The 16,402-nt window shown below is 29.7% G+C and overlaps 2 protein-coding genes and 1 long non-coding RNA gene across 6 annotated transcripts; 2 read left to right on the plus strand and 1 right to left on the minus strand.

Annotated features, from left to right (window-relative positions):
- Positions 1–991: 991 nt before the first annotated feature.
- On the minus strand, positions 992–9,103 carry Wde (Fibronectin-III type domain-containing protein windei). Of its 3 annotated transcripts, none has more exons than XM_076897325.1 (14): positions 9,005–9,103; positions 5,972–6,139; positions 3,996–5,891; positions 3,314–3,681; positions 2,970–3,230; positions 2,553–2,885; positions 2,322–2,481; positions 2,051–2,235; positions 1,896–1,982; positions 1,756–1,810; positions 1,616–1,689; positions 1,461–1,560; positions 1,219–1,388; positions 992–1,137 (listed from the first exon to the last, which is right to left on the minus strand). In XM_076897325.1, exons 2-14 carry the CDS (start codon positions 6,066–6,068, stop codon positions 1,042–1,044), a joined length of 3,882 nt encoding a protein of 1,293 aa, XP_076753440.1. In that variant the 5' UTR covers positions 6,069–6,139; positions 9,005–9,103; the 3' UTR covers positions 992–1,041. The 3 variants fall into 3 exon arrangements, with proteins under 3 accessions (XP_076753440.1, XP_076753441.1, XP_076753439.1); XM_076897326.1 differs by lacking the exon at positions 9,005–9,103 and adding an exon at positions 7,388–7,533; XM_076897324.1 differs by lacking the exon at positions 9,005–9,103 and having other exon boundaries at positions 5,972–6,332.
- LOC143424933 (uncharacterized) lies at positions 6,987–7,667 on the plus strand. The gene is made up of 2 exons (XR_013101984.1): positions 6,987–7,180; positions 7,497–7,667. It is a non-coding gene; the product is annotated as an uncharacterized LOC143424933 (long non-coding RNA).
- Positions 9,104–11,267: 2,164 nt separating the features above from the next.
- Cka (Connector of kinase to AP-1) lies at positions 11,268–15,932 on the plus strand. Of its 2 annotated transcripts, none has more exons than XM_076897327.1 (11): positions 11,268–11,822; positions 12,390–12,493; positions 12,571–12,756; positions 12,849–13,029; positions 13,172–13,330; positions 13,412–13,541; positions 13,625–13,755; positions 13,920–14,098; positions 14,191–14,528; positions 14,620–14,931; positions 15,029–15,932. In XM_076897327.1, the coding sequence occupies exons 1-11, from the start codon at positions 11,556–11,558 to the stop codon at positions 15,196–15,198; spliced, it is 2,157 nt and encodes a 718-aa protein (XP_076753442.1). In that variant the 5' UTR covers positions 11,268–11,555; the 3' UTR covers positions 15,199–15,932. The 2 variants fall into 2 exon arrangements, with proteins under 2 accessions (XP_076753442.1, XP_076753443.1); XM_076897328.1 differs by having other exon boundaries at positions 12,849–13,023.
- The last annotated feature ends 470 nt before the right edge of the window (positions 15,933–16,402 follow it).

Genomic DNA, 16,402 nt, shown 5'->3' on the forward strand with positions numbered 1-16,402 from the left:
TATAAAAAGCACAGAAAAAGTATGTTAGCTACAATTGTGTATCATACTTATTAAGAATCGTATAAATAATTACAATTAAATGGATATTTACTATTATACAACAAATTTATTTGCAGATGTATGAAACGCGTCTTTAATTTCTTCTACAAGGAATAAATGCGCGACACGTCATGCACTTTAATGAGAATTAGCTCGATGAGAAATACTCGAATGTCTCTCTCCATTTCTCATTCAAGATTCGAATCACGTATTTATGTGTTAGTGTAGAAAAAATTGAAGCGCCAAATTGTACGATAGTGATAGATTGAATTTGATCGACTCGAGTGTACACGTGACAATTTTCGCGAGCAAAATAACCGTACCGATTCTAGGAATTGACTCTCGAACAATTCGACAGGGAAAGGAAAATAAACATAATACAAGTAAGCAAGATCGAACATAGGGCATTCAACAGCGACAATCGAACTCCGGCAGTTGAAACAGATATCGCGCGCACATCACAATCTTCTCTTATGTTGTCTACTAAATATTTTCAATTGTATTCATTTTCCTTTCATTGTCTTTATAAGTTTTGGCTTTCTCGTGAATTCGAGGCAATTAATGGCCGAATGAGGCGAATATAAGTTATACGAATCTAAGCAAACATAATCTATACAATATACTCGTTCGTTACAAATGCTTCTATAGTTCTATGAACGCGTTCAGTGCAAACGTCAACGTAGTGTCAATGAATTCTATTTACAGGCGGGCGTCGACACTGTGTTGACTCATTTTAAAAGTAAACCCTTTTGATATTCGATTTGATAGTCGGTGAAATTTTATGCTGAAGTTAAAATAAACAATATATCACAGAAAAAGATTATACGAACAACGAACGGAAAAAAAGTTTCTTTCGATGATATACTCTGACCGCACCAAACATGTTAAATATATGTCTTATATGTTACGAATGCAATAATTTAAATGATAACTTAAGACGACTGCGCAGAATTGTGCGTGAAAATAATGTTACGATATTAATTTAACATCTATCTTATAGTTTTATAATGAAATGTTGCCAGGTATACTATACTGTCCTTTCCGGGAATATGTGTCAACCGCACGAACTGCGAAATAATAATTATTGCCTTCAGAAAACTGTGAAGAAAACAGAATACTAGATATTAGAATCATCGATAAAATTTACATCAATTTTCAAGAAAGTATCATCTCAATTACCTGTGTAAGTGTGCACGCCATCGGCAGTGGTAAAGCTCGAACATCGCCTACTTTTTTCCATAGCGATGTGTTAGGAGGCACACCAGCAATTTCTTGGTACGCATATAATTGATAACTAGCAATATCTGCATACTTGTCTGATAAATTCATGTTCCAAGATAATACTATACCTACAAAAAATCAATAAACCTTTTATTCTTTAGTGGTAAATTTTTTAATATACATATAATTATATACTTTACCATGTGCAACCTTAGAGATTTTTAATGACGGAGCTGGCGGCGGTAGTTTCCAAAGAGAATTTACAGCATAATTACGTATATCTGGTAAAGGGGCAGGGTGCTGAAATAAACATAAATATAAGAGAAAATAACGCAAATAATGAAAATAACAGTACCTTATTTAACTGTACATTTGTTGTAGCTGGTGTTGTTAAAACTCGAACAGTTCCATTTGCAATTGTTGATATTCCTGAAAATAATATTGTATTACTTTTAGATAATAATTATTACCGTTTAGTTGATTAAAATTACTTACCGGTTTTGTATGTTAAAGTTGAAAATGAAGTTCTGCACGAAGTCACTGGCCGTATCTATAATTGTACAATATCCGTTGTAGAATTAAAAGAACTAATTTACATTGCTTTTTAAATGTAACAAAAAAGGTATTGATTTTACCGTAGTAGTATTTGGTGCTATTAGTAATTGTCTTGTAGGTACGCCACTTTGCATTACATATGCTAATCGAGGCGCATTCATATTATTCTAAAAGCAATACACGCGAATATAACATTATATTAATGAAGACTGCATCAGTATTTTCTTTTACATACCACTAAGGCAGTAGGTGTTGGTTGGCTAGCAGGTTGTACCACTCTTATACTAGGAGGTTGACTTGCTATAGCTACATTCCCAGGAATAGTCTGAATTACCCTTTGGAAACAAGGTTGTTGCGTTTTTTGCGCTAAATTTAATTGTTGGTCAGTTATTGTGGTTGTCACAACTGGTACACCAGTAACTATAAATTGCCACAGTTTCGTTAACATCTGTTTTTACATGTTTAACATAAAATATATATAAGGTTAACTTTATAAAATTGAATACCTTTACTTTTTTCTTCTTCATCTGTAAGATCAATCAGATCGTTTGTACGTGATTTTATAACATTCGTTGTAATGGGTACTTGACGGTTTATTTGATTCGAAAATTTTCCATTTAACGTAAGCCCTTGTTGTGGTTGTTGTAATTGTGGCTGTGTTTGTTGCTGTACAAATCAATATATAGTTTTTTATTGGATCAATAACAAAAACAATAAAATTCTAGCAAAGTACTTACAGTTGATATAATTTGTTGAACACTAGTTTGATTAGCTAATGTTAAAGAGTGTTGTGTATCTAAAGGTTTAGTTCTAGTAACAACTAAAGCTGCTGGTGTGATAGTAGATGTAATATTTGAAGACTGAGTATGATTTTGTGACATAATTGTTGGTGTTTGTCCACATGTAGATTCGGTTCTTCTAGGGGATCTTACTTTAATCCCTCTCCTTGGACTGGATGCATTATTGGGCTCATTAATAGAAGTGTTTACTATATTATTACTATTTGAAACATGTAAGGATCTCATATTAGAATTTTGTTGTAGTTGTCGCAAATTCTGTACTCCATGATCCTATATAAAGGAGATGTCGAAATGGAACAAATTTATTATTAAACTTTTATAATAATTACCGTAATAAAATGTTCCATATATTACCGTTACAAAATTAACTTGTAGTCCAACAGATCTGTTGATTTTAATTGGCGGAGTACGTTTGTCATTATTTGCACGTCGATCCGCTGCATTGCGACTCAAGACCATTTCAAAATCTTTAATTTGTTTAGCCAACTGCTGGCACTTTGCGCGTGTTACTTCTTGATTTCTTTCTGATATTCGTGCTTGCTCTCTCAATTTGCCAATTTCATCCCGCATAGTAATAGTTTCGACAATTTTTTGTATTAGTAGTTCTTCTAGTTCCTTAAAACATTATTATTATTAAAATTTATATAATTTTTATTGGTAAAATGTATGCTTTAAATATTTATATATCTTTAACATACTTCTTGTTTTAATTTCGGTAGCTTCTCATTTAAATCTCTTTGAAAAAATTTGTGAATATATTTCAGATTTTTTAAATTCTCGGAGTTATTTTCTTTCATTTTTGATTTATCAGATACTGCTTCAGAATTGATTTTTATCTTTTTGATATTACCATTAATAACAGTTTTATCGTCGTGAGGACAAATACGTTTTAATGAAGATGATGGTGATACCGGACATGTATCTTCACTTGATTTGTAATTTACGACTACAAACTTTTCTGAATCATTGCTTGATTCTAAATCGCTATCATTATTAAGGAATTTCTTTCTTATTATTTCTTCTGCATTCTTAGCTGTTCGCCTTTTTTGTCTTCCACTTTCCCTAACTGTAACACAATACAATGTTATAAAAACTCAGTAAATATGTGGAACATCTTGTAAACTAATTCCTAGAAATACAACTTATTTCTCAACAGAAGGAGTATGAACAAAAGAAATGAATGCTAAATAATTTCATTATTTCCATACCGTACGTATGTTTAAAATGTGTAAATTATTTAAGTTATGACATCAACCCACATTTTTCATTATTAAATATTTCATTAAAGTAAAAATTAATGATCATTTAAATAAATAACTACAAACTCCTACTACTACCTACAATTTCATTTCTTTTACATACAGATAAAATACATCCTACCTTGCTTATCTTCTTCAGAAACAGCTTCTGCTGCAGCAGCCATTTTTTTTGTTCGCCTCCTCCTTTTCTGAGTAGTTATAGAGACATCAGTTACTGTAACACCTCTTGAAATAGTTTTTTTAACACTATCACTACTATCATTTTTTCCATTAGTAACAAAATTTATTAAATCATTTTGGGATTTTATACTGCTTAAATTATTTTCATTTAATGTCAATTCAACGTTTTCACAGTTTACTCCTGAGTTTTTTTTTTCTGTATATTCTCTACCTTCCTCGGCAGCATCTTTATTTTGCTCTTGAAGATTAATTTTTGTATGATTTAGCTGATCATCAGAAACAACTAATTTAGAAATGTTAGTAGAATTTGTACTATCATTACTATTTTTTAATTCATCATTATCACATTCATTACTGTTGGTAACCAATTCTTCTAGTTTGGTGTTTAGTTCAATTCTAATTTCATTACCATCTTTGTTATCAGTGAAATCATTTGATGTAGTAATTTTTGCTTTAAGACTATCATTTTCGCTATCTTCGTTTAATTTCGCATTTTGCAAAAAAGCTTCTGGTTTTTCATGGACAAAAATTTGTTCTACTTTATGATTTACCATTTCTTCATTGATTATTAATTCAGTATTTATTACCTGGTCTTCTGTTGAACTACTTGAAGTAACTGATTTACAATTTTCTTCGGGTAATTCGATCTTCTTATCTATAACCATTGATTCTTGATTCATATCAAGTTTTTGTTCTTCTGACTTACTAATTTCTTCTACTAGTTCAGTGTTCTTTATACCTATATCAATTGCTTTTATTGCTTCATCTTGTTCTTGATTATTCATACTATTCACATCAACATCATTCATGATTACATTTTTATCAGGTGTACATCTTTCATCTAGTGCATTTAATGCTTCTACTTGTTTGGAATTGTCAGAAGATTCTTCACATAATTTTTCAGAATCATGATTTGTATTATTTGTACAATTATTTTCAATTTTATCTACTAATACATTAGCATCATATGAATTGGTTGCAGAATTTATAAATTTCTCATTAGAACCATCACTTAAACTGTTAACTTCGGTAATATCTTTACAATTACCATTATTAGACACTATTAATTTTGAATTTTCTTCCAAATTTTTCTCTAATGTTAACGAATTATTAGCAACATTATTATCAACATAAGTTTCTTCATGATGATTTTTAGTGTCAGTGTCTTCAATTTCGTTTGTATGATTATTTTTATCAGTACTACTTGAAGACTCACTGTTTAATGTATTATCTTTATCCGTCTCTTTACTGTCATTAATTTTTATAATATTGACATCCTTACTAACTTTGATGTCTATAGATATGTTTGTTTTTGTTGGAGTTATAGGATTTTGATCAAATTCAGCTGAACTATTTGGCTTCTTTATAACATTAGGTTTGAAACCTGTTAATGGTGGTCTACTACCATACATTGACCTATTATATGAATCAAACATTCCATTACCTCTTCCCCTCTCAAAAGGAAGAAATGAATTATGAAATCTCATATTATAGTTGTATAAGTGAGGTCTATAATGTCCTCTAGATGTCAAATAACCATATCTGTTATAGGAATGATTTACTCCACGAAACATACGACCACTGACGGATCTTGTAAATCGCCACTGAGATTCGTAACTTAACCATGGACGGGGCATACTAGTTACATGCGGCTTTATCACTCTGTTCTCCAATTTCTTAACACTTTTCTCATTAACAATTAATATTTGTTCATTTGTGGGAACATTACCTGAACATTGTTCCTCTTGATTTATTTCCTTTGCATCTGTCTTATTTTTCTCACTATTTTCTAAGACAGGAGAACCTTCTTTATCTTCATTCTTTTCAGACATCACTTCTGTAATTCAAATAAGACAATGTTATTTGAACTTGTTCATCGTTATATTTTGCTCAATGGTGTATATGTGTAATGATTACCATTCTCATTAGTTGTTTCTTTACTTCCTTGATTATCTGAAACAAGTACTTCAATATCTTCTGCCTCAATTTCATCATCAGAGAGTCTTAAGCGCATACTGTCATCTGAAAGGGCATCTTCTTCATCACCATCATCACCTGCACCATATAATAGCTCCTCCTCTTTTTCTTTCGATAATTCATCAATATTGTGTGTGTTAATATAAGATAAAGATTGCATGGAATCAGAAGTATGTAATGTATCACTTCTTAAAGCCTCCATCACAGAAAGTACAGGGTTGCAAAATGTCACAAATTATTCATTTAATACTTTTTTCTTTACCTGTAAATGATTACTTTGCTTTAACCAAATTCTATTTTAAATATATAAAATATTAACTCTATATTTATTGGTATAATTAATTATATTTACACACAAATATATCTGTATCTTTCTACATTAACTTTCCCTTAATTTTCTAATTAATTGAAGATAATAATTAAAATTATTGAAAATATATATTATAAAATCGATTTAGAGTGTGTGCGTGTATGCGCAAGTGTGTGCGGGTGCGCATGTGTGCGTGCGTGAGCGAAATATTTTAAAAATAAAAAATGAACCAAACATGAATAACACAATAAATAAAATTTTTCATACAATTTAATATACTTTACTTTTCATTTTTATTAAATCTTTATTATCTCTTAATTTTTTTACAAACAATATTAATATTAAGTACTGTAGTAAAGTAATATAACAAAGAATACCCTATAATTTATAAATTATAGACCTTTTAAATTAAATAAAACTAAAGTGTGTGTATGTATATATATATATATATATATATATATATAAACAGTCTGCTTTACATTCTATAACTAAATAACAAACTACTACTCATGGTTTGAATAATTTTAAGTGTTCAATTTCAAATATGACATTTTCCGCAGCAATAAATAATTAAAATTATAAAATTCCAAAAAAAGGCTTCATATCCTACAGATCAATATTTGCCGTATAGTGTTATGATATTGTTAAGTTAATAACTAAACAATAACAATCACTACATGCAGGTATATACGACAAAAAAAGAACCTAGATTTTTATAAAAAGATAAAGATAACAAACTACGGGCCCCTCGACAAGCGCCAACATGTGTCGTTCCTGGCCCATAAGTACTCAACTAACAAAAATGGCGGATCGGAACTACATTGCTAATACTCGTCATTGTACATATTTCAAGTGACAAGTATATCACGTTGTTCTAAAAGTACGCGTTACTATGTTTTTAATTTACGGACATCATTTTTTATTCCGTACATAATGGAACACTCAAAAATTTAACGTAATAGACAAGCAACGAATTCAGGTTTCTATGACACTAGCGTTACAAAATTTAAAAACGTTCAGTTAAGTCAAAAGTATTATTCCCTTACAAAAATCGAATAAAAATACACAACACACTAATTAGTTAGAATTAACAATAACAGCAAAATGTTTTCAAACAGCTATGATTTAAATTACGATTTTAAGTTTATATTCAAGAAAGCGGGCTTCTCGACAAGCTTCTCTATTGAACGAGTACTGCTGAACATAGGCCCCGACATGTGTCCTAACGAAATTTAACGACTCCGCACGAAGTCGAACAACATGGCGTCCCAGTTTGCTACCGATAAGCTAATTCTTAATAATAGCAATCAAATTTATTACATAAATCAGTTAGCGTTAACGATAAAGATATACATACAACGTGCAAAATTTTACTGAACTCCTTCTTCTCCAATTCTCTAACTAATTGAAGTAACGACATTCAAATAATGTACACTTATGATATCCCCACTCCTTCCTAGCTTATGTGCTACTTAATGGTACTCAATGTTTTACGATGATAGTAAAGATCATTCGTACAAATTTTATATAGATTTCATTGATTTTAACACATTAACATAAATATTAAAGTCACTATTGTCAAGTATTTTTTTGAGAGTATATTTTTCAAAACACAATACATCTTGAGAATATCGACATTAAAAGATTTGAACGTAAAAATAATGTTTATAAAGATTGTACTGCACAATTCATAAATATTTTTAGCTGAACGTTAAGTAATCCTACCCCCTTTTCTTTTCCGCTCACTGACGAGGTCAACATGCGTCACACTGGTAATACAATGTTAAATTCATTGAGTGGGAGAAGTATAGAACTTTCACATCTCGTTAGACTGATCGATTTTATAAATCTATATAGATCCAATATTTACATTTTTATAATTTATTAAAAATGTAATTGGTAAATGTAATTGTAAACATAACTGAATTATTGAATCCCTTTTGAAATAATATTTTGTGAAAAATTATTTTTTCAAACCAATGTAAATTTACTGAATAAATATATAACGAAATGTTCAATATAGCGACACTGTACTATATACACATATAAATATATATCAATATTATCGTTGTTAGTATCATTGAATATAGTTTTGCAACAATATGATGACGACATATTACGAACAAATTATTTTTTTTCCCTATTTCTTGTGTAACATATAATTACACATACAAAAATGTTATCCTAAAATGCAATTACCACATTTTTCAATGCAGGAACAACTCTTTATCAGCTTTCATTTTGTATGACGGAACAACAAAATGGCGAGCCAATGCTTTATAAAATGGCAGCTATTCGTATATAGTTTGACACATACAATGGACTCGATCTTTATGTTTGGGACTTCAGGCCCAAATTTATGAGTACCATACGTAAATAAGAAGAAGTTATGATCTTACTGTTTTGATATACATTAGTATATAAACAAAATATGTCAACAAATAACCAATACAGAGGTATTTTTAGATTTGAATTAACAAAATAATAAATAACCTATTCTGTTCTAAAATTATATATAATACATTTTTTTTGTAAAATATAATTTCTTTGTAATTTTAAGTAAATAACATATCATGCTTCCAATCATATGACAATTTAGAGTAAAAAGCAGAGTGACCCACTCCTGAATTGTGACATGTAAGTGTACATGTAAGTAAACTTACGTTATGTTATAATACCACCAGACAGGCTTCAATCAATTATGCACATGCTCTTTATCTTATAAAAATACGATGTATTTACGATAAATGCCAGAAACGAAGATACACTGTGATACTCGTACATCGAATATCTGCAACACCGCAACCTAAACAAGAGACGAGCAACGTTGCCACTTTTACTTGTGACCGTTAATGTACTCAATGTGTATGGGTGAAATTACAGTTTAATTTGACTATATTATGTTTGCAAATTATTAATCTGCTTGTTTAAAATATGTATAGCACCCATTGAAAGCTTGCAAACAATGAATTTTCTAAAAAATATAAGTATGTAAAACTGTCAATCCGCATACAGAGTGTGGTTTGCATCTTGACGCATGCGCTATAATGCACAATACTTTTAGAACTTACGATATTTGTTGAAGTATACAAAATACTTCTGCTTGATACTAAAATACACCTTATTTATAAAAATATATTCAGGTATACGAAATCAATAGCAATCGAGTACTTGTGATATGTTTCTTCAACATTTGAGGATTCTATTAACTAGAGGTTGGCCTGTACTACAGTATGCAGAATAACCATACTGTTTTACATCATTTTGTTAAAAATATTATCAACGTTACATAATTATTGTTTACTATCAAAATATGGGTTAACACCAAATATCTTGTAGCATTTTTTCAAATCTATACTTGTTAATTACAATTAAAATCTATAACATTCTTTACAGTTAAAATTGTTTTTATTTTCCAAGGTGATAAGAGAATACGAAGAGTATTACTTATTTACTTTATTGTATGAGAAATTTTTAGCTTATAAATAGGTGTTATTGAGATAATAAAAATAGTATTAAAATCTAAAGTAATCATATCAGTTGTATTAAAGTACAGATTTGATATATTTCGTATCTTCACAATTGTCAAGTTTTGTCATATAATTTGTACATCATTTAATAACTTTATTATCCATAACATATGCTCTAAGAATGTATGTATTTTAGTTAGCCAAACAGAATATTCTTACATTACATTGTATGTATACTTATTTATTAAAAAATGTAAGTATTAATATCTATGCAGATATTTGTGAGTAAGTATCTTTTATAATTAGAAGTAAGATAGTTATAATATTACTTATGTTGCACAACAACTTATGTTAAAGAAAGAATTCAAAATGAATTGCATAAAACATTAGGAAAATGATTTTTCAGAAAATAACATACAGTTACAGCTTGATTATATCACTTAAAGCTAAAAGTAATAGATATTATTCACTTATAGTACTAATATAAGTGTACATTATTAATATTGTTTACTCATAAAATTTACATTATACATACATCAATAAACGAATTATATTTTATATTATGTATAGCATTAATCTTTTTGTATGCAAGTACATTTTATAAAACACATTACACGTGTTTAGTATGTTTTAGTATATTTTATAAAAAACGTTATTAAATCAACTACTTTTTCCTACGTACATGTAATTTTGTAATTCTTGTACACTTGTAAATACTAATTTTTGTATTTTAAGTATCAGCCTTGTAAAAAAACAAAAAATGTACAATTTTTTTACATACATATATACACGTCATGCAAAAAGTATGTTTAAGTAGAAAAAATGAAAAATTCCTTGATTCAATTTTTCTTTGAGGAACTAAAAATTACTGACTTTTTTTTATATCATCTAATAGTTTTCACCGAGTAAAATTTGAAAATACAAGTTTAACTTTAGGGATCCACTGGTTCAAAAATTATGTATATATAACAGCGAGCATTTTTAGTATATTTTACAGGTTAGAACGACGCCATATTAACTTCTATTCATAATTCGATTGGTTCAGCCAAATTTAAAGCGCCCTCTTCACGCACCTCAAACACTCGAATGATTTCTACCTTACCGATCACCTTGTACATAGAACTGGAAATTAATCTAATTCAACAAATTCCTAAATTTCGATTAATGCATTTCGCTTATTGGTCAGATTATGAATAGAAGCTCTAATATAATTTTTGACTCGGCGGATTCTTAAAATTAAAACTTGTGTTTTTAAATCTTACCTATCGGATACTTGCAACAGACAAAAGAACCAATTTTTGGTCCCCTAAAGTAAAGTTCAGCCAATTTCTGTAACCTCTTTGTTTATTTAATTAGAACATTCTGAACTACTAATAGATGTTTATTCTTTAATAATGCGTGAGTGCAATTCGTATTCATGAAAAGCCGGTATAAGGCCAAAGTAAAATATATACTTGAATGTACTCTACAAGGATGGTGGAAGAAAGTATGATTATGATGTGCGAAGAAGAGAATATTTGTTTGCTATTTCGGAAGGGTTGAACGATCGATTAAATTTTCATAAATAACCAACGAGGCATATAATTTTCTATAAACTATATCAGTTGCATTGAAATCTAATACGTCCGCATGCGTATTAATTACTACTTTTCGCGAACTCGATCGAAATACATTATCCGACAGGAGAGCACTCTTTGGGCTCCAGAGGAAAGAAAAGTTGTTGTAATGGCTGCCGTGTCATGAAATGAAGGTACCGAGCCAGTTTTGTGGTTCCACGATGGAGGAGAACTCCAGTTCTGCATCTCAAAATCATAATGGACAATTATCTAGTGGTGCAAATGTTCCACTGACAAACAATAAACATCAGGGGAATGACAATGGTACTAATGGCGATGCCAAGAACGAAAGACCACAATACTCTATGCCTGGTATTCTACATTTTATTCAGCATGAATGGACTCGCTTTGAACTTGAAAGGTCGCAATGGGAGCTTGACAAAGCAGAATTTCAGGTATAATTCGAATTTGTTTGAAAAATTCACAGATCTCATTTGTCTACCTATCTTTAACACATACTCTTTTCTTATTGCCACTTCATCTGTCATGTGACAACATTATAAAAACACTACTTACTTTAAAATGTATAAAATATTATAATACAATTTGTTCATATGCATTTAGTTTAAAACTTATCTTAATTTTAAGTATAGGATATATTTTACAAAACAATATTTATATTCTTTACCATAATATTATGATTCAAGTCTTAATGTAACAAATGTCATGATATTATTACATTAGCAATCATATTTCCATGAAGTTAATAGACAGTACTTATCTCTATTATTCTCACGTGCTTCGTATGTATTATATTTGTTTTAAGCAGTCGTAATATTTATTGTAATTACTCAAATTCTACATGATACTATATAACGTTTTCTTACAAATTAAAATCGGAAGAAAGCTATATAATGATATCTGTAGTTAATGTAAAATTCAAACAAGAATATTTCTTAGAAAATAATGTAACAAAAGTATAACAAAGTTAATTATTAATTCTTTATATTAACTATTCATAGGCTAGGATAGCTTTTTTACAAGGGGAAAGGAAAGGTCAAGAAAGATTAAAGAATGACTTAGTAAGAAGAATAAAAATGTTAGAATATGCACTTAAACAAGAACGGTAAGATTTTTAATTGCAGTCACGCAATAATTTCTATATTATTATGTATATACAGTATATTCCGCTTATTTTTACAGAGCAAGGTATCACAAACTAAAATATGGCACCGATTTGGTAATTCAAGGAGATACAAAGCCTCCCATTTATGAAGAAGGCATTTGTACTTGTCCTAACTCTGATGTTGGTGGCGGTGGTGATGGGGAAGCTCCATTCACATCTGTCAGTAACATCAGTTGGAGACAAGGGCGTCACATTCTGAGACAGTAAATAAAATGACGATTTCTATAATTATTTAATTTCTGTGTAACAGTAGGTTCTAACATTTGTTATTAACAATTTGCACGTTATATTTTAGATACTTACGAGAAATTGGTTACACTGATACAATAATAGATGTTCGATCAAGCAGAGTGAGATCCTTACTTGGCTTAAGTAATAATACAGAATCAGAGGATATGAATACACCTGCATCAAATGGTAATGGAGTATTAAACAAACAAGTATCAGATAACAGTCTTCGTAGAAAAAAGGTAGAGGTAAATAGATTTATTGAAATCTAATTAATTTATTTCGTAATTTATCGGTATACAGAATTATTATTAAATATAAATCTCCATGATAGTAATAATTTTACAGTAAACCATTAATAGTTATGATAATATTTGTTTTTATTGACAGCAACCATCTTCTATAACAGAAGCAATAATATTAGATACAGAAGCTGCTGTTATGGCAAACTTTGAATTTTTGGCTCATACAGATATGGACATGGAAGAAGAAGAAGGAGATGTGGAAGACGATACTTATGATGCTACTATGGATCCTAAACCAAATAAAGTAATACATATTTTTCCCTAATGTAGTAAATATTGATTATCATTTGTATTCAATTAATTAATAATTAATGCTTTTTATTAGCCATCTATGCTGCTAACAGAAGATGTTGATGCAGAAGCTGAAGAAGTATTAAATGAATTAAATCTGCTGACAGAAATTGAAGAATCACCACCAGGTTCTGTTCACTTAGAAATAGATTCAGCTGAATGGGGTTAGTATTAATTTTACTGTTAATTTTACAAATAAATTAATACATGATGTTTTGAAATATTAAAAACAAAACCAAATTTATAGATGCAATACGTAGAATGCACATAAAAGAAAAAGAGGCATATGTATATGCAAGTAAGGAACGTGATTCCGCATTGGAATTGGGCGAATTAGAACAATTGTGTGTAAACAATGAAGCAGAAACATCATATGATGTGAGTTACATTGGTTATGTTATTGCCATTGTTGACTTGCATAGATGTATGTAAAATAGTTCTTACATATCTAAAATTTAAATTTATGTCATATCCATATATATGAAAACTTAATTTTTATTTTTCGCGTAAAAAACATTCAAGTTAAATACACTTTTATACAGATGGTAGCCACTACAAAGGAAAGTTTAAGAAAAACATGGAATGCAAAGTATACATTACGATCCCACTTTGATGCTGTTCGAGCTCTTGTCTTCCATCCCACTGATCCTGTTCTCATAACCGCAAGTGATGATCATACATTAAAACTATGGAACCTTCAAAAAACTTTACCAGCAAAAAAGTAAGATTTATTTATATTATACTCGCGAGCTTATAAGAGCATTTGTTCATCATTTTACAGATGTTAAGTGTAGCTTTTCATTTTTGTTACAGGTCAGCTTCATTAGATGTAGAACCATTATATACATTCAGATCACATACAGGTCCTGTCTTATGCTTAGCCATGTGCAGTACGGGCAGTCAATGTTACAGTGGTGGTTTAGATGGTATGATTCATTGTTGGACACTTCCATCAGCCAATATAGACCCATATGACTCCTACGAACCAAGTGTCCTTAATCAGACATTAAAAGGGCATACAGACGCAGTTTGGGGTCTAAGTATGTATCAACAACGATCACATTTGTTGTCAATCAGTGCTGATGGAACTGTAAAATTATGGAGTCCACAAAATAAATCACCGCTACTTCGTACATATATTTCTGAACAAGGTATTACAATTATTTTATTTATTAATAATTGAACATATATACTTTATAAAATATATTTATAAAAGATATTGATTTCTTTATTTTATTATAGATGGCATACCAACGTCGGTAGACTTTATTAGAGACGAATCATATAAATTAGTTGTAGCTTACGAAGGAGCATGTGTTGTATTTGATACGGAAACTGGTGAAAGTGTAGCTCGTCTTGAGGCCAATGAAACAAAGGGAGTAAACCGTGTTGTGGCACATCCTACATTACCACTTGTTGTTGCAGCACACGAAGATCGACATATTCGATTTTATGATCACCGATCAGCTACTCTTGCTCATGCCATGGTTGCTCATTTGGAGGCAGTTACTAGTCTCGCAATAGATCCTCATGGTTTATATTTACTTTCAGGAAGTAAGCAATATACATATGTCTATTTGTTTGTCTGCTTGAATGAAAAATGAGCATCTATGCATTAGAAATTACAAAATGATTAATTTTTCAATTGCAGGTCACGATTGCAGTATAAGATTATGGAATATGGATAATAAGACTTGTGTTCAAGAGATAACAGCACATCGTAAAAAGTTTGACGAAAGTATTTTAGATGTAGCATTTCATTCTACACGACCTTTTATAGCAAGTGCAGGTGCTGATGCTCTTGCCAAAGTGTATGTGTGAAATGTAAATTAAGATACACATTTCTATTATCAACATACATCAGACGGAACAGATTTTGTACTCATTCTTTCTAGATAGTTTTACCTATACGTGTTACACTTCCAATTTTGTTGTAACTTATATTGCTCTACTATTTGAAATATCACTTTAGAAAACTAAACCGGGCGTATAGATATCCATGTTACAAAATCAAAATTTGCATATAAACCCTTGTCCGCGACAAATTATTGAAACAGTCATTTCGAATGAAAATGCTGTTTACCGATGAAATTTTCACTAATTGTAAGTAGTAACATCGATTGGGATAACGGAAGGGGTCTGTCTTGTAGCATATTAGTTGATATAGTTCTGATAAATTAGACGATGAAATAACCCTTACCCACAATCCAGGAAGCACACTGCCGCAGTAGCATAATATTTATCCCTATGTTAACTATTTATTACCAATATTACACAGTTACTGTTGCACAGCTACTGGAGATTAATACGTACTACGCGAGAATAAAGTTGTCCTACATCAATTAGTCTCCCATTATATGATTTTTATGCTACCTTATATATTTATCAAGGTTGGCATATAATAACAACAGAAAAAAGCAACAACAACAATAATAATAATCGTAATAAGTTAATTATAACGTAAGAGACATAATATTAATAACAGTAAATTATAACTGTGTGTTTCTCTGTAATATATTGTATTTAAAATAGATGAACTGTGTAACGTACTATAATGAATATGTTTTTATTAAAATTTAATTCCATTTTTATTATTTTTTTCCTTCAACAAATCTAGATATATAAATTATAACTATAAATAAAGATGTGAAAAAAATAACAATAAAAATTATTCCATTTTTAAATGTTTCTTTCACAAACGCGCGAAAAACATAATGTAATTCTTATACCTTCTAAAATCAATTTAAGCTATATATATATTATGTAACGAAACTTAGTAAAATAACATTCTTTTTTATATCTCTACGAGTGTGTGTGTATGCGCGCGCGCGCGTATGCATATATATATATATATATATATATATATATATATATATATATATATATATATATATATATATATATATATATATATATATGTATAGTTGAAACATATATTCATTTAAAAAAAAAACCGAACACACCATTAAATATTTTGCTCTCTGCTAGTACACTTACACTTTTGTAATTTTTGTTTCTAAGTAGT

The sequence above is a fragment of the Xylocopa sonorina genome, chromosome 6 (assembly GCF_050948175.1).
Source record: "Xylocopa sonorina isolate GNS202 chromosome 6, iyXylSono1_principal, whole genome shotgun sequence".
Taxonomy (NCBI): Eukaryota; Metazoa; Arthropoda; class Insecta; order Hymenoptera; family Apidae; genus Xylocopa; species Xylocopa sonorina.